This window comes from Tenrec ecaudatus, chromosome 10, assembly GCF_050624435.1.
Source record: "Tenrec ecaudatus isolate mTenEca1 chromosome 10, mTenEca1.hap1, whole genome shotgun sequence".
NCBI lineage: Eukaryota > Metazoa > Chordata > Mammalia > Afrosoricida > Tenrecidae > Tenrec > Tenrec ecaudatus.
The window spans coordinates 156,070,276-156,092,947 of NC_134539.1; the positions used below are offsets into that span (position 1 = coordinate 156,070,276).

The 22,672-nt window shown below is 60.3% G+C and overlaps 1 protein-coding gene across 1 annotated transcript; it reads right to left on the reverse strand.

Annotated features, from left to right (window-relative positions):
• Positions 1–925: 925 nt before the first annotated feature.
• RBFOX3 (RNA binding fox-1 homolog 3) lies at positions 926–20,965 on the reverse strand. The gene is made up of 11 exons (XM_075559706.1): positions 20,744–20,965; positions 14,569–14,706; positions 13,183–13,236; positions 11,963–12,055; positions 10,794–10,854; positions 6,540–6,593; positions 5,886–6,018; positions 4,792–4,831; positions 3,906–3,964; positions 2,327–2,405; positions 926–1,018 (listed from the first exon to the last, which is right to left on the reverse strand). The coding sequence occupies exons 1-11, from the start codon at positions 20,963–20,965 to the stop codon at positions 926–928; spliced, it is 1,026 nt and encodes a 341-aa protein (XP_075415821.1).
• Positions 20,966–22,672: the final 1,707 nt, after the last annotated feature.

Here is a 22,672-nt window from a genome sequence, read left to right on the forward strand (position 1 = left end):
TTGTGTTGTTTTGTGATTTTGGGGGGGGATTTTGTTTGTTTGTTTTTGCCCTTCATGGTCCAAGGAGAAAGCGGCGGAAGCTTTCACTACAACAGAAACAGAAGAAGCGGCCTCATGGCTGGTTCACAGACCGAAGGCCGGGGGACTGGGCCGGACGTGGGCGTGGCCACATGAGGCCCCGCCCCGGGACCGGACGCATGGCACGGCCCCCGCCCCCAGCCTGCCCCGACCCCGGGCGCCCACCGGGGGTTGGGGGTGAGCCTGCCCTCCCCACCCCAGCAGTGCCCGCTCAGCCCGTGGGTAGGCCCACTTCTCCCTGAAGGGGTCCCTGGCAGAAGTCCCCCACGCGCACACGCAGGAGAGGTGGGCCTGGGCCCCTCCTGGGTAGTCGGGGTGAGGAGGGGGTGCTCCTCTGGCCCACCCAGAATCTCTGCTTCTTATGGTTGAGTCCCCCTGGGAGCGGGCAACACTGTGAAGTGTCATGCATGAAGTTTAATTAAAAGCAGTGTAAGACATGAAAAAACAATAACATAAATGATCAAGGGTTCTTGAGGGAGGGGAAAATGAGGAGCTGATGCCAAGGGCTCAAGGAGAAAGCAAAGGTTTTGAGAATGATGATGGCAACAAATGTACAAATGCGCTTGACATGATGGATGGATGGATTGTGATGAGTTGTATGAGCCCCTGATAAACTGATAAAAATAAAAATTTTCTGTTGAACCAGGGTGGGGAGAGCTCCCGTCCCCTATCCAGGCTGTGCACTGAGGGCTAGGGGCGGGGGTGCTCTTGGCCAGCCGCCTGGGCAGGGTCATTCATAAAGTACCTGCATGGAGTGTGGGTCCTATGGCACTCCCCCGCCCCCCAATCGAGGAAACTAGGGATTCCAACGCAGGGGCCAGGCTGTCTCCTGGGTGTGGGCGCTGGTTCATTTGTGAGAGGCAGGCAGTGTGCCCACTACTTGGGATGGCCCCCACGCGTAGGGGGTGAGGCGGTTGCAACCTTCTCTGCAGAGGCTAGCCTGCAGCAGCGGAGACTGAACAGGCCAGGTGACCGTCGGCGGCAGCACAAGCCTACCGCAGACTCAGGTGAAACGGACCACCGATAAACCGCGTCTGCTCCCAACTTTCCCCAAGAGCCCTGGTGGTGCCTTTGGGACAAGAGCAGGGCTGCTCCCCACAAGGTCGGCAGTTCAAACCCACCAGACACTTGTTGGGAGCAAGACCAGCCCTGTCTGCTCCCCTACAGAAACCCCAGACAGGGCCATTATGGGTCGGAATCTACTCTAGGGGGAGCAGGGACGGCAGCTTGTGACTGGGGGAGGGGAGGGTGTGAAGTGACTCAGATGCTAGGGGTGGAGCTACAGGGGCACTTTGACTGGTTGGCTATTTCTGATCTGGTGCTGTGGTCTGGGACTGTTGTGGGGGCAGCTCTGGGCTCAGGACTGGCAACTCCTAGGCAGGCTAGTGTCCAGCTTCCTGACTCACAGGGCCCCTCAAGAGCCAGGGGCCACCGAGCTGCCCCACCAGGCACAGCCTGAGGGGCTCCCTCAGTTGTATAGGGGGCCAGGATAAACCATCTTAAAACAGTGAAAGGGGAGCCACATGAAGGGTGCTGTGAATGAAAAGCTGTGGCTGGATGGGGGTGGGCTGGGCAGAGGCTGGGGAGGGCTGACTGCCCTGTTGGTGGGGTGCAGGGCCCTAAAAGGCCTGCACCCTATGGCAGCCAGCAGCACCACCAGCTGCTGGGGGACAGGACCAAAGAGGAAGCAAAGAAAACACACCCATGGTGTCGTCTCTGATGCTGGAGACTAAGCTGGCTACATGCCAGCAGGGATGCCTTCCCCCTGGCTGGAGTGGGTGGTGTGCACTGGGAGGAGGCTTTGGGTTAAGATGAGCTAGGTTGCATGTGTTGACAGCTAGACAGACAGACACACACGCCTGCACCCCTGCAGCAGCAAGCCCCCTTCCCTTATAGCCATGCTGTCCCAGGGAGTGCCCACCTGGCCTAGTGGAGCGGTCAGGAGGACTAAGGAATTACAGGTGCCCTGGTTCTCCAAGGTGGGAGAAGGTGATGTGTGGGGGTGACCAGAACAGCAGAGAGACAGGCGGTGGCTCACAAGCCACAAAGCCTCTCTCTGCCTCTGGAGCACCGGCCAGCCGGATGAGTGGCCATGAGGATGGGCAGGGTCAGGACTTCAAGATTCAGGGTGCAGGCCCATCCAGGCTGCCTCCCAGTTTCAGCAAGGGTGTGAAGGGGCCCATCTCCCGGGCTGGGGGCTCAGAGCCGCTCTGCACACACACTCCCCACCGCTGCCCCAGCCTCTTACCATGGTTCCAATGCTGTAGGTGGCTGTGGGGCCAACGGTGTGGTGGTAGGGGTCAGCGGCGGGGTACACTCTGCCATAACTGGGAGAGCCAAGGGAGACACGGTGAGGGAGGGGCAGTGGCCTCCACCTCCTCCCAGTGTGGCCCCCTGCCCTCCTCCCTCCTGGCTTTGTAGAGGGGGAGTGTGAGGAAGCTTACAGGGACATGGGTCCTGCTGTCCTGGGGGCTCCACGGGTGAGAAGGGGAGCCCAGAGGGCTTGGGCGGGGCGGGGGCGGGGAGCAGCTCATTTGGGAGAAGGCATAGTCAGGAAGAGAGGCAGGGACCAGAGTGAGGCTGTGTGTGTGTGTGTGTATGTGTGTGTGTAGGGACCGGAGTGTGTGTGTGTGTGTGTAGAGACCTGAGTGAGGCTCTGTGTGTGTGTGTGTAGGGAACGGAGTGTGTGTGTGTATAGGGACCTGAGTGAGGCTCTGTGTGTGTGTGTAGGGACTGGAGTGTGTGTGTGTAGAGACCTGAGTGAGGCTCTGTGTGTGTGTGTGTGTAGGGACCGGAGTGTGTGTGCATGTAGGGACCGGAGTGTGTGTGTAGGGACCGGAGTGAGGCTGTGTGTGTGTGTGTGTGTGTGTAGGGACCAGAGTGAGGCTGTGTGTGTGTGTGTGTAGGGACCAGAGTGAGGCTGTGTGTGTGTAGGGACCAGAGTGAGGCTGTGTGTGTGTGTGTGTGTAGGGACCGGAGTGTGTGTGTGTGTGTGTAGGGACCAGAGTGAGGCTGTGGGTGTGTGTGTGTAGGGACCGGAGTGAGGCTGTGTGTGTGTGTGTGTGTGTGTGTGTGTGTGTGTGTGTGTAGGGACCAGAGTGAGGCTGTGTGTGTGTGTGGACCGGAGTGTGTATGTGTGTAGGGACTGGAGTGTGTGTGTGTGTAGGGACCGGAGTGAGGCTGTATGTGTGTGTGTGTGTGTGTGTAGGGACCAGAGTGAGGCTGTGTGTGTGTGTGTGTGTGTGTGTGTGTGTAGGGACCAGAGTGAGGCTGTGTGTGTGTGGTGTGTGCGTATGCGTGTATCTTCCTTCAGTGCCTCAGTTCCTGTTTATCTATCTGCTCCTTAGGGGGCATGGTGGGCTGGACACCTGACAGAGATGAATCCAGGCACTGTGGGCACCCCCAGACAAGATGAGGTGTCTGTCGGGTACCTGGCACAGTGGCCCCACCCATGGCCCCAAACAAGGCTGCTGGGGGCCTGCCCCAAGGGCTGCCTTTGGGCCTGCTCACAGCTCACAGCTGGGCGGGGGCCAGCTGTTTTCACTGGTGCCCGAAGCCCACCCCTGCTGGACCACAGGCCTTCCAGGAGGCAGGTGACACTCCCGGCTCCAGGGGAGCTCCTGGGGGTCCCGGAGCAGGGGTGGGGCAGCCTTTCCTTCCCTCCCTCCCCCTGACTACATACAGGGTGAGGGCACTCCAAGCCCCACCCATCTGCTCCCTGGGTTCTGATCCTGCACCCACCACCTGGAGGCAGGTGTGGCTTCCTCCTGTCCCCTACCTCCCTGCCCTGCCTGCCCACCTGCCCAGGGCCCTGCCCAGAGACTCACCTGTCGCTGTAGGCAGCGGTGGCGGCAGGCTGAGCATATCTGTAGGCTGTGTAGCCTCCCTGCAGGGGGAGAGAAGAGAAGGGGGAGAGTGAGCAGTGCGTGCATTGAGGTTCAGCCGGTAGGGGAGGGTGAGGGCAGAGGTGGCTGGGCTGTGGACACTCAGCCACTGGCCTCATGGGGTCTGAGCACCACCAGGCGATGGGGCCTGGAGCAGGCACAGCACGTCTGCCCCGAGAAGCAGGGAGGGGCCAGGAGCCCCGTCTCTGCAGTGCTGAAATGCCCCCGCTCAGGGGCAGCCGGGTCTTGGTCTCAGGGGCTGCAGCAAGGAACAGACCAGCACGCTGGTCTCCAGGGAGTCACTGCTCCTGGTGGCCCTGCGGGTGTGAGTGGGGCAGAATGGTGCTCTTATGATAGGCACAGACTGCCAGGCCTTTCTTGGGAGTGCCTGTGGGTGGATGTGGACCTCAGTCCTTTCAGCTCGGCACACTGCCCGTGGACCAACACAACCACATGCACAGCCCTGGCGCTGATGCCGACTCGAAGCGACCCTCCAGGGCAGAGTGGATCGGCCCCCTTGGGTTCCCCAATTGTAACTCTTCACGGCAGTGGAAAGCCTTGTCTTTCTCTCTCGGATCACCGGGCGGTTTGAACTGCTGGCCTTGCGGTTCATAGGCCAGCGTGTGACCCTGTGCTAGCAGGGCTCCTTTGGATGGGGACGGTCGCCCAGACCGGACTCTGCTGAGGGGCTCAAGGGTGCAGGAGTCAGAGTAGACACTGCCTTACCCTTCCTGGATTCCAAGGACCCCTCCTCAAATTTGGGTGGTTGGGGTTGGGTACGGCAGGGGAGAACAAGGGACAGAACGGCCCCACCCTGGCCGCCACTTACATAGATCTCAGCACCATAAAATCCATCCTGATACAGGACCCTGGAAGCAAACGGACAAGAGAGTGGTGGGCACACTGGAGAGGCGGGCTCTGGCGTCTGCTGGGGGAGGGGGCACGGGGCCAGCCCCGCCCATGGGACCGGCATTTTAACAAGCGTTCGATCCAGTGCCCTGTTCGGTACAACGACAGAGTAACACCTTTGCTGGTCACACCTTTCTCCCACACTCCCAAGCCCTCCCAGGCCCCCTGACAGCCTCGTGCACCCCCACCCAGCAGCCACTTTTCCCTCCAGGTGGGGGGAGGACACTGCACCCTGGGGGCCTGTCCCTGCCCTGCATGGTTGTGGGGCACCCTGAGACTTTCCTGAACCAGTCAGTGGTCAGGGCTTAGAGAAGCCCCTGCAGGGGGGATGTGTCCGCATCGAACAGCCATCACAGCGACCCTCAGGGTCAGAGTAGAGCAGTCCCTGTGGACTTCCCAGGCTGAAACTCTTTACGAGAGCAGACAGCCTCATCTTGAGCCTGAGGGGAGGCTGGTGGGTTTGAACCACCAACCTTGGAGTTGGCAGCCCAACTTGTAACCCACTAAGCCACCAGGGTTCCTTTCTTCCACGATACACACTCACTGCCACTGAGCCGAGTCAGACTCAGTGAGACTGTGACAGGAGTAGGAAGGCTCCTCTTTCTCTCTAGAACTCCTGGTGGTTTCAAACTGTTGACCTCGTGGTTAGCAGCACAAGGTGTTACCACTAAAACACCCCACCAAACTCACTGTCATCGAGTCAATGCTGACTCATAGTGACCCCATAGGACAGGGTAGAATTACCCCTGTGTTTCCAAGACTGTAGCAAACTCTTTACCCGAGTAGCAAGCCATGTCTTTCTAGTGGTTTCCACAGCACAGACTGCTCTACCATACTCCCAAGGGGCCTAAGGGTTCTGCCACGGTGGGAGTAGGTGGGGGTCCTCATAGGGTGAGTGGCTGCAGGTCTGGGTCGTCTGGGAATCTGGGAGCTGTGGGAAGTCTGCCTAGCCTTTGGGGTTGCTCCCAACCCCCCACCTTCCCAGCCACCCCTCTGGCCCCTGAAGGTACTCACGCTCCATAAGTTGGGATGGGAGGTGGGGGCGGCGCAGCCCGAAACGTGTTATACACGGCCCGGCCCCGGCCCCGCAGGTGCGCGCCCCGGTAGGCAACTGCTGTGCCCGTGGTGGGGTAGGGAAATCCGGTCACTGTAAGTGGGCGACAGAGGGCATGAGTACCACAGCCCAGTGGGCCAGTCTCCTCCTTGGATAGGCCCCTGCCCAGCAGCCCCCTCCCACCTGAACACGCCTCCAGATGACCACGCCCCCACCGACTGCTTCCCTTCTGCCTGACCACGCCCCAAACTTTCCAGTTGGCCTGCCCCCAGACAACAGCTCCCTCCCACTGACCACCCCTCTGGATGGCCATGCCCTCACAGAGTGCCCTCCCACGAAGCCACGCCCCAGTTGGCCACACCCTCAACCTGAGTGGACGAGGCCACAGCTTTGCAGTTGGCCACACCTCACTCTAGCCGCTGGCCTGGCTTCAGTCTCTCCCCTACATCCCCCACTGATAGGGCAGAGTAGATCTTCCCCACAGGGTTTAGAATGACGCGATCTTTACAGAAGCTGACTGCCTCATTGTTCTCCCGTGGAGCAGTTGGTGGGTCTGAACCACCAACCTCGCCATCTGTAGCCGAGTGCTTCAGCCACTGACTCCAAGCCCTTACCTGCATAGAATTCAGGCCCGTAGACTGCGCCAACTACTGGGTTTAACTTCCAGCCTAGAGAAGAGCAAGGCAGGTGAGTCACGCTCCATCCATCGCCCCAGGGGCGGCAATCCAAGAGCGTGGCATCTGCCGAGAGCAGCCGGAGCCCTGCGCATGTGCGCCCCAGAGAGTCTACAACGGGGTCTCCTTCCCAGGCTGTAGTTAAGAGCCGGGCGCCACAGACCCATTCCCAGGAGACACTTCTGGGATTTGGTCTATAAAATGAACCTCGCCATCCTGCCCCTGGGCATGCCCCTGCCCTCTGGCTGTCAGCATTCGAGTGAAATGCAGTGGCCTGTCACAGAAACGCACTCACTGCTGGTGACCTCAGAGGCACGGGGCTCCTGGGGCAGTGCAAGGAAGGAGAACATGTCCCCTTTCTATGAGATTCACACTCATTTCCAGTGTGTGACTGAGAAAACAGCCTGTGGTCACTTCTGACCCCTCTGGCTATGATCCAATTCCACAGTGGCCCAGGGCGGGTGGCCAGCAGGCAGGGTTAAGGCAGGCCTCCAGCCCCATTTTTGTTTGCCCAGTCTAGACACCAAGTGCTCTCCCACAACACTCCATGTGCTGGCTGGGTGCCAATGGCCGTGCACAATACTCATGAGTCAGGGTCTGGAATAGGGAAGGTGACCTGTGGGATTGCTAACCTCAAGGTCAACAGTTCGAATCCACCAGCCACTCCGTAGGAGAAAGATGAGGCTTTCTATTCCCGCAAAGCCACAGTCACGGACACCCCCGGTGGCAGTTCTACCTTGTCCTGTTGGGTCACTCTGAGTCGGCATCGATGCAATGGCGGTGGGTTTGGCTTCTGGGTGAGCAGGTGACCACAAGCCAGAAGCAGCACCTCTCCTGTAGGCAGCCACGTCTCACTGGTCCCAGTACTCACACTGAGCTCTGCTGTGTTTGGTGGGCTATGTTTGGTGGGCCAGGAAGTCCACCGGCTGCTCCGCCTCAGTCTCATGGTCTCCTTGCTGCAGCTTCTGGTGCCTCTGCCTTCAGAAAGGGACTGCACACCTGCTCTCCTCATGAGTCTTCCTCCTTGATGATCCTGCAGGTCTCTCTCCCAGCTTCTGAGAGGCCCCCTCCTGACTCCCACAAGCCCCCTTGATGGGTGGGGCACCCCTTATTTGCATACCCCCGTGGTAGTTATATAATCTGTTGCCAACTTAAGCTTGAGACCATTAAGGGTGAAGGGGTGGCGTTTAGCCGTCAATCAGGTCACAGCTTGATGACCTCATATTAAGGAGAAAAATAGTGGGACAGACAGACATTTCCTGCGAGACATTCCCAGTGACAAGACACATGGAGCTACACTAGGGCCCTGGAGCTGAAGGAGCCACGTGGAGACCCATGCCAGTGCTGAGATGCTTCCACCACCACTGGATCCACAAGCCTTTCCCTGTGACCTTCCGGCACTTGGCATCAATGCATGTATTGGGTGAGTCTGAAGAGGAATTTGTAGATTGGTATCAGACATATCGGACTTATGAACTTGATCTAGACTGGGCTAGAATATTTTCGTAACGTTCAATTACTCTTTGATTAGAAAAAAACCACCTCTCTCTTACACCCACGAGTGGCTCTGGATTTGTGTCTCTAGTCAACCCAGACTAGCACCCCCTCCTGCCCCCGTCCTATCTTTTGGTGGGATGTACAGAGACCTGGGTAGAAAAGCCATTGCAAGTAGCATTGCTTCTTCACCACAAGAACTCTGCCTGGGCGTAACCGTTCCTCTTTGCCACAGCATCCACTCCAGGCCAGGCAGGCAGTGGTTGCCTGGTAACAACAGCGCTCAGAGGTCAGCGAGAACACTGCTATCCCCTGCCGGAAGGCAGCAGCCTCAGGCACGTGAGGAGGAAGACCGGCCGACAAACTCCAGAGCGGACAGAGGTTTTGATTAATGAGGAGCTGAAGTCTTCCGTCTCACCCAAGCAGGGGGAGACGGGGACAGGGGGGCAGGGGCAGGGGAGCAAGCTACAGAGAGGGTCACCAAAGGACACCATGGATTTCCCTGGGGCCTCAGGTGCCGCCGGGTCACTTAGGTTAAACAGAAAGGTTCTTGGCGCCCACTTCAGGACCGATAAAAACACCCCCCCTCCTCTCTCCAGTAAGAGAACCAAAGCCTGCCTCTCCAGCATCTGGCCCACCGTCTCCGGCACCAGGCCAGCTTCTGGAGCACCAGGCCCACGGTCTCCAGCAGCAGCTGCACCACCCGGCATGAACGCTATCATCATGCTAGCTCACACATGCCCTTCTGCTATGCCAGGCATCACCAGGACAGGAGCAGGCGGGAACCTGTTTGCGTGGCGTTTCCTCTTTTCCCTTTGCTATCGGCACAGTGTCAGCAACTGTCTGGTTGTGGTTAGGTGCTTCCGAGTCGGTTCCGACTCAAGGCGGACTTCCGGGTTGTGTGACATCCTCTTCATGGTTATTTTTTTTTGTCCGTGGTGCAGCCACCGCGCCAGATCCATGTCCTTGATGGGCTCCTTTGTCTCTGCCCCTGGACTCTGCCAGGGCCTGGTCTCTCCTGACCACACGTCCGAAGTCCGTGAGACGGTCTTGCCATCCTCGCCTCTAAGGAGCGCTCTGGCTGGACTTCTTCAGAGACAGAGTTGCTTGTTCGTTTGGCGGTCCCTGGCACTGCCCATCTGTACACCTACACAGGCCCTCTCTTCAGTACGGGGCCCTGTTTAGTCATTTTATTATCCCTGCAATGTTATGATGAGGTCAAAACCACTGTGGCCTATCTGGAAGGGTTACCTAAGTGTTTTATATGCAAACTCAACTCTCGCTGAGTTGATGAAGACGCAAGGTTTCAGAGATGGTAAGTCTTCACAAGAGCCGTCTCATCTTTTTTCCAAGGAGCGGTGTCTGGGTTTGAACCACTGACCCTGAGGTCAGCAGTTGGGACACTTACCCGGCAGTGTCATACATGCAGAGAGGGAAAGTACAGACAATCTGCTAAGTCAAACAGGTGACTGATTTTACCTAGAACCCACAGGTACCTGTTCCCACTGAGCTGTGCGCCCTGTGTCACAACAGACTTGGGAATGGATCTTCTTGGAACTGGGGATAGCCTGTGACCACAGACACCAGAGGAGGGCTGAGGCCCGCCTGCATGGTCCCTTCTCCTCTCCACCTGGCCCACTCTGCCTCCTGCCTGGTGACTCTGAAGTGGCGGGGAGAGCTCAGGCAAAGACTCTAGGCCACAATGATCACTGGAGCTCATACACTGGGCTGGGCCAGCCCCCAGAGCCAGGACCTGCATCCGCAGCACTGTCACCTGCCAGGCCTGAGTCAGCAGAGACGCTGGCGGCCATGGTCTGACTGCCAAGGTTGGGGAGGCCTTCCCTTGCCCTGAGCCTCATGTGGTACCAAGTGGCGGCCTCTCCAGCCGGTGCAGGGGGGTCTGGTTGCCGATGGGTGCCTCTGTCCCCTCCTCCATTTCCAGGAAGCTAGGGGTGGGGGAGTGGCCCTCGGGTGGAGGGCAAGCTGTTGGCTCCAGCGGTTGAATGCCCCCTCAGGTGGGTCCCTCCCTCCTGTCTGGAGCCAGCCCCCACGGCCTTGGGCTCCCCATAGAATAGCCATAGACAGACACCCCACATGGGCGCACTCAGCCTCCAGTGTCCACCGAGCTCCAAGCCAGCGAGGGAACCAGCCGCCATTACACCGGCTCTGACTCGCATGCCCTGTGGGTCAGAGTAGGGCGGTGCTCTGTGGGCTCTCGGACTCAGGGTCCCCACGTAGACTGCCAGGCCTTTCTTCGCAGGTGCCTCAGGTGGGCTCGAGCATCCGCCTCTTAGGCAGAAGCCCAGCATGCCGGCCGTCTGCAACCCCCAGGGCCCTATCAGAAGCTCTTCCGTGTTTTCGCAGCCACGGGGAGCTGTCCCTTTGGTCACTGCCCAAGTCATTCGCTGTCACAGACCCTGGCCCGGAACTCTCCGAAGCCCTGCAGTACACGCACCATGGCTGCCGTCCACAGGGGAAGGACCCGAGTTTCAGAGCGCAGGAGGACCCCACAAGGGCCCCCAGCAGACTCCTGGTAGTACCACCTCCCACCATCAGCCAGGGTGGCTGGCCAGCCCCACATGGATCCCCGTGAGCCCGAGGAGAGTAGGGCATGACCAAGGATGTTGCTCAGAGCCACGGGGCCAAAGCCATCTGGGCGCCCCTGTGGTGGCTGCAGCCCAGCGTCGCCTGGATTCCTACCGTTGGTATAGGGATTCACTGTCTTCTTGTTGGTCATGACGCGGGCCGTGGCATTGTTGACCTGCACAGAGAGAGCAGGGGTGCCATCAGCCTCCTTCCCGTCCCACTGCGGCCCCTCCTGGGTGGTCGCCAGGGAAGGGGAACATTCCAGATAGGTCCAGGCTGACCTCCTCCCTCCAGGGAGCCTCCATGGCATTCCCTGCTGCTGGCCAATGCCCAGCCAACCAGGACCCTTGGCTGAGGGCCCTGCGTCCAGCCCCTTGTCCTCCTGTCATTCCCCACCCCCAGCACCAAGCCCCAGGCTGGGAGGGGCACTTGGTGGGCTGACCCCTCCCAGGTAGAGAGATGGCCACCCCTCCTAGGGGGAACACCCAGCTCCTGAGGCCAGTGCTCATCACTGATGGTGGGAGGGGGAGGGTCTGGGGGGGCCCCACTCTTCAGACTTCTGAAACCTGGGCCCCTCTGCATAGACAACAGGGTGGGCAGAAGGGACCTCAGGACAAGCCTGGGTCTCCCTCTCCCCTACAGCTTCAGCATGTCTCCTGGGGCCCTGGAGACCACCTGGGGCTGGGCCGGCACCCCATCCTGCTGTCACTGTCTCCCAGGACAGTGCCTCAGCCCCTCGGTTCCAGAAGACCCTCCCAGGCCACCTTGCTGGCTCTGTGTTAGCTGATGACCCCTGCTCCGACAGCCCTCCACTGCCCTGTGTGGACTAGGCATCGGGGGGGGGGGTGGGCTGGGCTGCAGACACCCCTGATTCTCTGGGGAAGAGTACTGCTCCAGTCCTGGCCCCCCCTGCTTCTGTGGCCTGACCACAGTGGGCAGTGGGGGTGAGGGGACAGGGCGCGTGTGAGGTGCAGGGCAGTGGGGCGAGGCTGGCCCTGCATTTGGCAGAATGCCTGTCCTTGATTTCAGGGCTATCACAAGGGGAGTCACAGGAGTGGGAGCGCTTGGTGAAGCAGGTCGTATGCAGGACAGGGACCCCTCCTGACCCTTTGTGGGGGCTGATCGTCAGGCTTGGAGGGAGACCCCTCAGGTCAGTCTGACACCTCATTTCAACACGAGGGGCCCTGAGGGCCAGGGTGGAGCCCCTCAGCCCCTCCTTCCCAGGAACACTGGCCTGGCTCTGTGGGGGTAAGGTGGTGTTAGGGGTACACTTATCTGAGCACCTCAATTTTCCGTCCCTCGACAATGGTGCCATTCAACTTCTCCCGTGCTCGGTCAGCATCTGAACTGGTCTCAAAAGTGACAAACCCAAAGCCCTGTGCACAGGAGAAAAGGACAATAGATGAGGGAGGACAGCAGATGGGGGAGGACAGCAGATGGGAGGACAGCAGATGGGAGGACAGCAGATGGGAGAGGACAGGAGATGAGGGAGGACAGCAGATGAGAGAGGACAGCAGATGGGAGGATAGCAGATGAGGGAGGACAGAGATGGAGGCATGGAGAGGACAGGGGAGAGGCAGAGGGGTGAGTCAGGTGGGCTGAGGACTCTGGGACCTGTCTTGGTGCTGAGGCAGGGTGGGAGAGCCGACTGCTGTCCCTTCTAGGGGACAGAGAAAGCCACAGCAGCCCTGACACTTCACCAAGCCTTTGGGGTGCATCTGGGTGGTATCCCCGACCCCCAGGGGAAAGTCTACCAGGCTGTCATTCCCACAGCCGGGGGCAGCTGGGATTGTGTGGCCAGGCACCCTCCAGTTCCCTACTCCCAGGATTTCTGGCAGAGCCCAGGGCCAGTTCCCCAGGCTGAGCGGTGGGCGAGAGGGTGGGGACCCAGGTCATCTGGCGGTCAGCAGAGAGCAGCAAGGCAATAGGACCGCAGATAGCTGGGGGCAGGGGGCAGAAGCATCCACATCGCCAGGCATCCCTGGGTGACACAGTCAATGGGGACAGGGTGCAGGGGGACACAAGCACCCACATCGCCAGGCATCCCTAGGTGACATAGTCAATGGGGCAAGGGGAGACGAGCACCCACATCGCCAGGCATCCCTGGGTGACACAATGGGGACAGGGGGCAGGGGGCACAAGCACCCACATCGCCAGACATCCCTAGGTGACACAGTCAATGGGGCAAGGGGGGACGAGCACCCACATCGCCAGGCATCCCTGGGTGACACAATGGGGACAGGGGGCAGGGGGCAGGGGGCACAAGCACCCACATCGCCAGACATCCCTAGGTGACACAGTCAATGGGGCAAGGGGGGACGAGCACCCACATCGCCAGGCATCCCTGGGTGACACAGTCAATGGGGGTACAAGCACCCATGTTGGCAGGGGTCCTGAGAGACGCTCAGGAAAGAGACACACATTTCACAGTGAGCGGGTGGGGTGACTGGCAGCTGGCGACATGGGGAGGGGCGGGTCTGGGGACGGCCTCTTGCGTACCCACCTTGGAGCCTCGCTCGTTGAAGATGATCTCCACATCTAGGATCTTTCCGAATTGCTGTGGAGAAAGAAAGGATGGGGGTGGGGGAGGGGAAACGTCAGCCTGCACCCCCCAGTGCCCTCCCAGGGGTACCCCTCTTGCCCCACTCTCAGGAAGATGGGTCTCACCGAGCTGGAACTATTCCCCCTCCACTCTCTGTGGTCTCAGTCCAGGTAGGAGAGGGGGCTCCTGATAAAGCATGGGGGCGGTGTTAGGTATTGTGGGCCTTCCACCTGTTAATTCCCACCCCCGACTTTGATGCAGGCCTGCCACTCACTCTCCCACTCAATGAAAGGCTAGCCACCTAGGGTAGGGCCTCCCGGAGGGGGCGCTTCCCAGGATGGAGGGCCCTGGAAGAGAGGGCTGGAGGTGGTGTGGGAGTTGCCTGAGGGTCTCAGGCTGGCAAAGGGGGGGCTTTAGGATTGGGGAAGTGGGTGATGGAGGGAGGGAATGATGGGGAGGGGAAGGCAGGGAGGGCCCACAAGGAGACTCTATGCCCGGAGTCCTGGCCCCCACCTCCTCGGGCAGACTGAGGCTGGGCTATGTGGGGGCAGGTAGCTAGGACCTGTACAGACTTGGTCTGCCAGTGAGTGCCTGGCCGGTGCACCCCATTGCCAGGGTCTCCTCTTCTACCTGCGGCACCCCAAGTGAGCTGCACCCCATCCCTGTGGCAGCCCCTACCCTGACTGTAGGCCTGGACTCTCATAGGGCCAAGACCAGATGGCTGGACCTCCCTGAAGCCTCCTGCCTTCACTTCTGGGGACTCTGAGTGTTCTGTTAGACCCCAAATCCAGGGATGGTTCCAGAAGTGGGCACGTCTGGGCAAGGCTCAGGAGCCTGTGCTTGAGCTTGGAGCCCAGTGCCTGGTGAAGCCCTTGGCTGCCACCTGCTCCCCCATAATTGCTCCCACAGGGACAGCACTTGGGATTAAGTCAGGGCCGCAATCACAGTGCAGCCAGCAGAGAGGGTCCTCGGAAGGTAGGTGCCCCATCCGCCCACCCATGGGTGCTCATCCCTGTGTGATTGGTGCTGGCTGCCTGGTCCTGGAACCAGAGGAGCCCAGGGGATGGCTGAGTGCCTGCCCTGGAAGTTGGGGGAAAGGGTGGGCTGCTTGGCAGTACCATAGCCCTACTGGGATTCATGAGGCTGGTGGGCTCCCCAAGAGGGCCAATGGGAAACCTGGGGGACTAGAAGGGCAGTGACCCCACTTGGTTACAACGCTCTGGGGTGGCTGAGCAGAACCCACCTTCCTACCCACCCCACCATCCAGGCCAGCCTGCCTCAGGAGGACAGGGCTCCACCTGCCTACACCCAGTGGGGGCAGGATGCCTGTGGCTGGCTCACACTCACCCCGAACATTTGCCGCAGGTCGGGGTCCCTGAACCGGAAGGGGATGTTGGAGACGTGGAGTCGTTTGGGCTGCTGCTTCTCAGAGGGGTCGGAGGGGTGCAGCGTCGGGCTGTCAGTCTGCGCCGCTTCATCCGTCTGCTGCAGGAGGGGACCAGCCGTAAGCGCCCAGGGGACTAGCCTGGCCAGGCCCTGCCTAGCCCCTGCCAGGGAGGGGGAAGGCCAGTTCTCCCCAGGCCCCTGGGCACGCCCCCACCCCGACTCAGCCCAACTCCTAGATGAGGAGGAGGAATTCTCAGAAACAGGGCTTGGTGATCCTCCAGTGTCCACAGTCCCCTGTCCAGGCGGAGGAGGGGCAGAATAGGGAGCAAGGTTTCAGACCCTGCCCTGGAAGGCCACCTGGGGCTCCACTCCCTCCTGCTGCCTGCAGGTGCCCCTCCTGGGCAGGCCTTCGAGTCCTTGTGGTAGTTACATAATCTGGTGTCAACGTGGGACTATTATGAGTGAAGGGGTGGAGTCTAGCCTGTCAATCAGGTCGCTGCTTGATGACCTCATTTGGAGGTGCCATGGAGATAAATAGCTCACTGGAGGGCAGACACATTCTCTCTGCTGCGTCTTCCTGCTGACAAGGCACGTGGAGGCCCATACCAGCACTGAGATGCTTCCACCGCCACTGGATCCACAAGACTTCCCACCCACTGGCCTGTGATCTTCCTGCATTTGGCATCAATGCAAGTGTTGCGTGAGTCTGAAGAGGAATTTATAGACTGTATTGGACATTAGGCTACTATGGGACTTATGGACCTGATCTGGGCTGGGCTGTTTACTTAATATGCAAGTGCTCTTGATACAAAGCTCTCTTCCACGTCTATGAGTGTCCCTGGATTTGTTTCTCTAGTCAGCCCGACTAACAGTCCTCCAAGCCGCGCTGTGCTCTGGCCTGCATGCTGACTCCTCAGAGCCAGGACCCCGCGGGGCTCAGGAAAACCACCCTGAGCAAGCTGGCGGCATAGCTGGAAGGCGCACATCCTGAACACACGCCTGTTCACCAAGCAGAGTGCGCATGACCCAGCAGTGTGGTGGCAGACGGAGCGTGTGCCAGCCGCATGCAGGCCTGGGGCAGGCTGATCCCGGAGCTGCAGGGAGATTTGAGCAGGGACCCCATTCCTCTGGGCTGGGATGCACTGTGACGCTAGTCTCAGCGGCTGGCCCAGCGCTGAACAGTGGGGCATTCTGCACCCTCCCTGCTGGCAGGGGTGTGGGCTGTGGGTGGATCCAGTGTCCTGGAGGGGGTGCCAGGCTGGGTCTTAGGCAGTGCAGGGGCCCAGTTTTGTCCGGCTGGGGGCTGCTCCTGGGGATTACAGAGGCGGCTTTGATGGGGCCCAGGCCCAGTCCTGTATTGGGAGCAGCTGGGGAGCAGACCCTGAGCTCTGAGCGGCCTGCGTCCTCACCCAGAGCTCCTTCCAGGATGTGGCAGGGGCTCTCCCCGCTAGCATGGGGCCAGTCTTGTAGAAGATGCGCCCATTTTCCAGGACCCCCAGCACCCATCCATCAAGGGTCCACACAGAGCCTTGTAGCAGCTGATGTGGCCACAGGTCTAGCCTGTAACCTTGGGCCGTCTTCCTGGGAGGAATCTGTGTAGCTGTGGAGCCAGGTGGAGTGTGCCCCCACACACTGTGCCCCGGGGGTGGGGGCAGATCTGGGCACAAACTTGTCCTTAGACGCCATCAGGCCAGTGCAGCCTCAGCGACACTGTGGACACAGAAGAAAACTTGCCAGGTCCTGTACCGTCCTCCCATGTGTTCTTAGGTTCCAGTCCATTGCCGCCGCCGCCGCTGTGTCCATCCATCGGGACGAGGGCCTTTCTGTTGCTGCCCATTGCACTTTACCAAACACCACGTCCTTCTCCAGGGACGGCCTCTCCCGCGAGTATGCCCAAAGTGTGTGTGAGACAAGATCCTGCCATCCCTGCCCCTAAGGAGCGTCAGGACCGTACTTCCTCAAGACAGAGCTGTTGGTTCTTCCCACGTTCTGGTCCAGCAGCACGGTTCAAGTGCACCAAGTCTTCCTCCACCATCCTTAGTCCATGCCCGACTGCCACAAGCACGTGAGGCGCCTGAGCCTGCCACGGCTCAGGTCAGGCTCACCTTAGTCCTCAAAATGACAGACGTCCCTGGCTTTGAATGCTCAGCACCTGGAAGAGGTCTTGAGCGGCAGGTTTCCACAATGTGGGGCAGCCTCTGAGCTCTTGGCTCAGCCCTGATGTGGGAATCCAGGCTGGACAGGGCATGCAATGCTGACCCTACACCAGCAGAGGGCAGTGGTCAGCCTAGCTAGATGGTCAGGAGAGAGGGGCAGGCGCTTCACCCAACAGGAAGCGGAGCATGGGGTCAGGCTAGGCTGGAGCTCAGTGCGGTATTTGGGGGACACAGGGCCATCGGTGATGATGTTGGGGTGTTTGGGGCTTCTGCTGGACCTCGGCCTGTCTTTCCGTGTGCCTCCCAGGTCAGACTCCCTCTTTAGGACATGCACCGCACATCCTACCCCTAATGGAGGAGAAATGGGGTGACTGGGATGGTGATGAGGATCCTTGGTGCCACAGTGGGTTAAGTACCAGGCTGCTAGCTGCAAAGTCAGCAGTTTGGAACCACCAGCCTCTCTGCAGGACGAAGATGAGACTGTCTACTTGGGTGGAGACTGACAGCTCTACCTTGTCCTTCTGAGTCTCTGTGAGTCAGAAGTGACTTGATGGTAATGAGTATGGCTTGGTTTGGGGGTTGGCACAGGCATAGGCAAACAAGAGCCTTCCTGTCCCACTCCGCAATCCCTCAGCTCTGGACAGAGACAGATAACGGGCTTCAAGGGCTGTGAAGCTGTAGGGTGTGCACAGAATCCCAGGCTGCCACGCTCGCCACCTGAGGGGGGTCAGAATCTGTCTCACCCTTTATTACAGCAGTTCAGCCCCACCCCCTTAAAAAGCAGCAGTTTTGCCTCCCAACTGCCCCGCCCCTTCTGCCCCTGTCCTTAGTAGTCTTGGTGGCTCTGGGCCCAGATATGACTTGGGGACTCAGGGCGGGGCCCCGACAGAGGCTGTCAGAGCATTTGTCTCCTCCCCACCCTGATGTGCCTGGAGCCCCACGGCCTAGGCTGAGAGAGAGCTTCCCTGGACCCTTGTGGTGGGGTTGCTCTGGATCCAGGTGGGCCAGAGAGGGGCAGTGCTGCCCCTTGTGCCACAAGAGGATACAGCTCTGAGACTGCTGCCCAGCCGCTCACCTCCTTCACCAGGTGCCCCAAAGACCACAGTGACTCCCCCCCACCCCAGGGGCACCCAGCCTGCCTTGGGAGGTCTCAATCCCAGTGACCCCTCTCTTCCACTGGGAATGGTTCCTGGGAAATGCAGGGGGGGGGTACTGGGGCAGCCCTACCTCCTTTCTTCCCTGGTAGAGTGGTGAGCAGTCCCTAGTTGGCCCCTGCGTGGACCCCAGTCCTGGCCACACGGATGGTGGCTGCTGCCTGCAGTTGGAGGACATTCCCCTAGCTGGATCCCCAAGCAGGCCCTTGTGGGAGTCCTCATTCTCACCTCCTCCAGCGTGGCCACTCTCCCCTTTGCTGAGAGTGAGGCCGGGGCCAGCAGATGGGGCTCCGGGTGGAGCTGGACGGTGCAGTGGGCACTGGGAGGCTGGGGCGTGAGCAGGGGCAGAGTGGCCCTCAGATAGGAGGTGGTTTCTCAGAAGAGAGGGCCCCTAGATATCCCAAGACTTATGATGACAGATGGCTGAGCGGACCCCCTCATCCCAGAGCAGTGCCCAGGACCCAAGTCTGCAGTAAGTGCTCTGGTGGAGGGCCTCCCAGCGGGCACAAACGGGCATCTCAGCACACAATCCCCAGGTATGTGTGGAGCTGCCAGGAGGTGGTAGGCTGGATGCTGGTTCTGAGCCACATATTCCGTGCCCTGTACCCAGTCCAATACCAGGAGACCCCAGGGGTTGAGGATCTTTACTGGGGGAACAAGGGATACCCTGTGGGCCGGGAGCCCTGATGGCCTGCTTCAGCTCAAACACAGGCTCCAGGCTGGGCTGCGGGCTCCTGAGTTCCCCTGGGGGTTCAGGACCTGCTGTCTGCGGCTGCATCCCAGGAGGGAGGAGGGGCAAGCCCTGCTGCCCCATTAGGTCTGCATGGCCCCAGACCTTGGCTGGTCAGGCCCCTTCTTTGGAGCCACGTGGCCGCTGGCCTGAGCTGTGCGTGGTGACACTGTCTCCACCCGGTGGGACGTCCTGCCCCTCTGGCCTCAGCATGTGCTGAGCTTGTCAGTGCTGTGGTTCCCGGAGCCCCTCCCAGGCTCCAGCTGCCTTGAGGCCCTGGGGCCAGCCCAGGGCTCCTCTCCCTCTGTTCCTGTTGTGGGGACTGGTGGCCACCAGAGGGCAGGGCCACCCATCTCTTCTGCACCCAGTGCCTGCTCAGCACCTGGCCGATGGACACAGCTACTGTGTGCCCGGGTGCGGATGGCAGTAAGGGCCCAGGGTCGAGAAGGCCTCCAGGCTTGCTTCTGGGGCTCTGTCCCCACTTGGTGTCACCTGTCAGTCTGGTCACCGGCCTTTCCTGCCTTCCTCCTGAAAGCATCCCTGTGGTTCCGTGAGAGACCTTTCTCCTGTCCACAAGGAAGTGACCAGAGACTTGACCCAAGCCCGCTGAGCATGTGGTCCATGGGAGAGAGGAAGGGGCTGCCGCTGACTGGGCCTGTCTGTGGTGAACCCACACTAGCTCTGGGCACGGCCTTCTCGTCCCAGCCCTGCCTGTGCTGGTTTCGATGGTCAGAATCGGAAACCCTGTTGGCTGGGTCATGTGACTCAATTTCCCCCTAGGACCCTGTGGGCCTTGGCCATGGGGCTCAGGGGTCCACGGGCACAGGAAGCTGAGGGCATGGAGACGCCTGGGTGAGGAGGGCTCTGGCTGGGCATTACTGGAGGGTTCAGCAGGTTCATACTGGGCAGGGGAGAGGGTGCTATTGGGGGCCCCACTTGGTCCTGGGAACCAGGCTGGTACAGGGAAAGGGGCACCGTGAGGGCAGCCATCGGAGTGACATTGCGGTGTCACTCCTGGGCAGTGTGGATGGAGGTGGCCTGATGCTTGGCCCCCGCCAACCCATGGAGTCAGCTGCTGGGACACAGCCAGTGGTGGAGGTGGGGGTGGGCTAGCAAAGTTCCAGAGTGGGGGTGGGCAGGCATGTGTGGCGTGCAGGTGGGGAGGACCCTGGATAGTGCAGGCTGGAGTTCAGGGTCTGAGGCTTGCCCCGGGCAGGGGGCAGTGGGTCCTATGGGGGTGGGGTGTTTTCCCAGGCGGGCACTCGCCCCACCCATCGTGAGCTCCCTGGCTCTCGGGAGGTCTGAGAATCTGGGCTCAGCACTTTCTTAGAGCTGCATGACAACCACATAATTGAAGTGATCTGATTGGAGAGCGGCCAAGCAGGTAGATTACAAGTGATTGGGGATGATAGGAACGCCTGCAACCGGACACTGGCCTCCTCCCGCGCCCCCCCACTCCTCCCTGCCAGCCCCTCACAGCAGTCTTCCTGCCAGCCACCCCCTACTAGATTGGAGCGCTGGTCCTCTGTGCTAGACGCCTAAGCACATCAGAGAGATAAGCTCTCCTGTCAGCCTGCCACACCAGACCAGGGGTGCCACTCTTCTCTGCCAGCCCCCCCCCACCAGATTGGGGGACCAGCCTCTCTGTCAAACCTTCCATCAGATCAGGGGCACTGATCCTCCTGTGAGCTCCCCACCCCCAACTAGCTTGGAGCGCTGGTCCTCTGTGCCATTACCCCCAGTGTCGGGGTGCTGTTGCTCCTCTTTGCCAGCGCCTGCACCCCGCCCCCAGGATTGAGGGGACAACCTTCATTTTCCACAAAACCTGAAGTGCAGGGAGGGGGCAGCAGGTGGTGGGAGCCTGCAGGAGGCCACTGACCTCCTCCCTATGTCTCTCCCCAGTTCCCTCCTCCCAGCACCCTTGTCTGAATGGGGAGGTGAGGACGGCAGGGCCCCGGAGCACCTTTTCAGGAGAGGATTGCTGTGGACCTGCCTTACACCCCCAGGGAGGTCCCAAGACCCCGCCCAGCTCCCCTGATGGCCAAACCAGCCCCCTGGGCAGTCTGGGCTGGCCAGGGCCCCAGGGGCAGCCTTACCGGCACAGTTTGTGTCCCGGCTATGGACTGCGTGCCGGCGTCAATGCCCGGCGGCTCAGCGTGGCTCTGTGCTGGCGTGTACAAGGTCATGCTGTGCTCAGGAGGCACCGGCGTCTGGCCAGGGTAGTCCTGGGCGGGGTGCGGTGGAGGTGGGGCGTACTCGGTGGGGATGCCGTTCTGTGGCGGAGGGGGGTACTGGGCTGGGGGGTAGGGCTGAGCCATCGCTTCGGGGGGAGCCGTGGCGTCCTGATTGCCCTGTGGGGAGAGAGAAAGGCCTGGTTAACATCTCGTCTCTAGCCTCGCGCCTATGCACATGAAAGCCCCTGCCTATCAAGGTGTTTGCTGCACCTCAGTGGTGCATGGGGCACCGGCTGTGAGCTGGAGGGGTGGTCCCCGGGACCCCGGCACAGCTCAGAGTCCATGTGACACTTCCCCAGTTTGAGCCTAGGCAGGAGCGCATAGGACCTCAAGTATATTACGTAGCGTCTTCTTTATTTTAATAAATGCATTATTTAGGCAAAACCACGGCACAGAAGGGGCCGTTTGGAGCTGTGCCATCCAGTGGCACCGAGTTCTGGCCACAAGATAGGTCTGTCTCCTTAAGACAAGCTCAGAGCCCAGGAAACAGTTTCTCAGGCCCCCTCCCCCCCATCCCAGCCCAACCTAGAATCCAGAAGAAAGAGTCCAGTGTTCAGCCTTGCTCTGTGGTCTTGGCCCTGTGACTCTAGGCACAGAGCTCTGGGGATGCAGTTCCCCGGTGGTTACAATGTCACAGCCAGCATGCCCACATTGCTACATTCTGATACAGCGTGTTCCACTGGAGACACCTCCTGCTGCTCGTTCAGCCACGCAGTACCCCCCCCCCCCCGTACTCCCCCCGCCCCCTCCGAAGCCTCAGAGACTGACGTTTGCTCATCTGGTGACACACTGCGTAAGTGCTAGGCTGCTAACTGAGAGGTTGGTGGTTCAAACCCATCGGCTACCATGAAAACGAACGCTGTGTATGTTGGGGGGGATGCAGGCGGGGGGGGGGGGGAGGACTACTCTGGCCTGAGGGTCCCTGAGGGTCCAACAGAGGCATCTGCAGTGGGTCTGAGGTTTGAAAACAAGGCTGAGGGCGTCTGCGGGATGCAGTCCACTGGGGGTCGTGTGAGAGTGGGATGTGCGGTCTGGTTCAAAGTCCACAAACACAAAGACGACCCAGACAGTGGCCCTTATGGTGAGGTGCTGTCCGTGGGGGCAAGCCAGGGACCCCTCCCACCTTCCCCACATGCTTCCTGCAGCCGACACCAGCCGCTCAGGTGGCTCCGCAGTGCCTGGAGGGCAATGCTCAGTGTGGGACCCCAGCCAGCAACATCAGCACCATGTGTTAAAAGTCCCAGCCGGCACCCACTTCTGGCCCGGAGACCAGTAGTCTGGGGGTAAAGGAGCCCTGGGTGGTTCTCGGGGAGCCAGGCATGCAATGGCTAAACTCCCACTCACTGCTCACAGAGAGGCTGGGACTTAGAGTCTACCCACAGGTACCTTGGAGGAAAGGCCTGGAGACCTGCCTCTGGAAAATCAGTCCGAGACCCTGTAGAGCCAAGTGCCATCCTGACGCGTGGGGTGCCGGGGGTCCCCTGTCGGGCAACTGTTTTTCTGGTGCTGGGGTGGGGGCTTGGGGGACACTCTGGCTCTGTCCATCCCTGTCCTCCACCGTGGACACCTGGAGGCTGGCTGGGAGCAGGCCCCTCTTGGGTGGTCTCGGGGTGATCCCACCTCTCGCTGAGCTCCCCAGGTACAGCAGCCAGATTCCACATCTGCAGTGGGGTGATGGGATTGGAGTAATGGAACAACAGGATGCAGAGGGGGAGCCCAGCCCCTTAGTGCCGCAAGCTAGGTGCCTCCATGCTGACAACCCCCAACCCCCCTCCCTTCTCTTCACTGCAG

Coding starts and splice junctions, on each gene's coding strand:
- RBFOX3 (XM_075559706.1), bottom strand. CDS start 20,965: ATGGCTCAGCCCTACCCCCCAGCCCAGTACCCCCCTCCGCCACAGAAC. Junction 6,594..10,793: donor AGTGAATCCCTATACCAACG/GTAGGAATCCAG, acceptor GCTCTTCTCTAG/GCTGGAAGTTAAACCCAGTA. Junction 6,019..6,539: donor CGGGCCTGAATTCTATGCAG/GTAAGGGCTTGG, acceptor GCCCACTTACAG/TGACCGGATTTCCCTACCCC.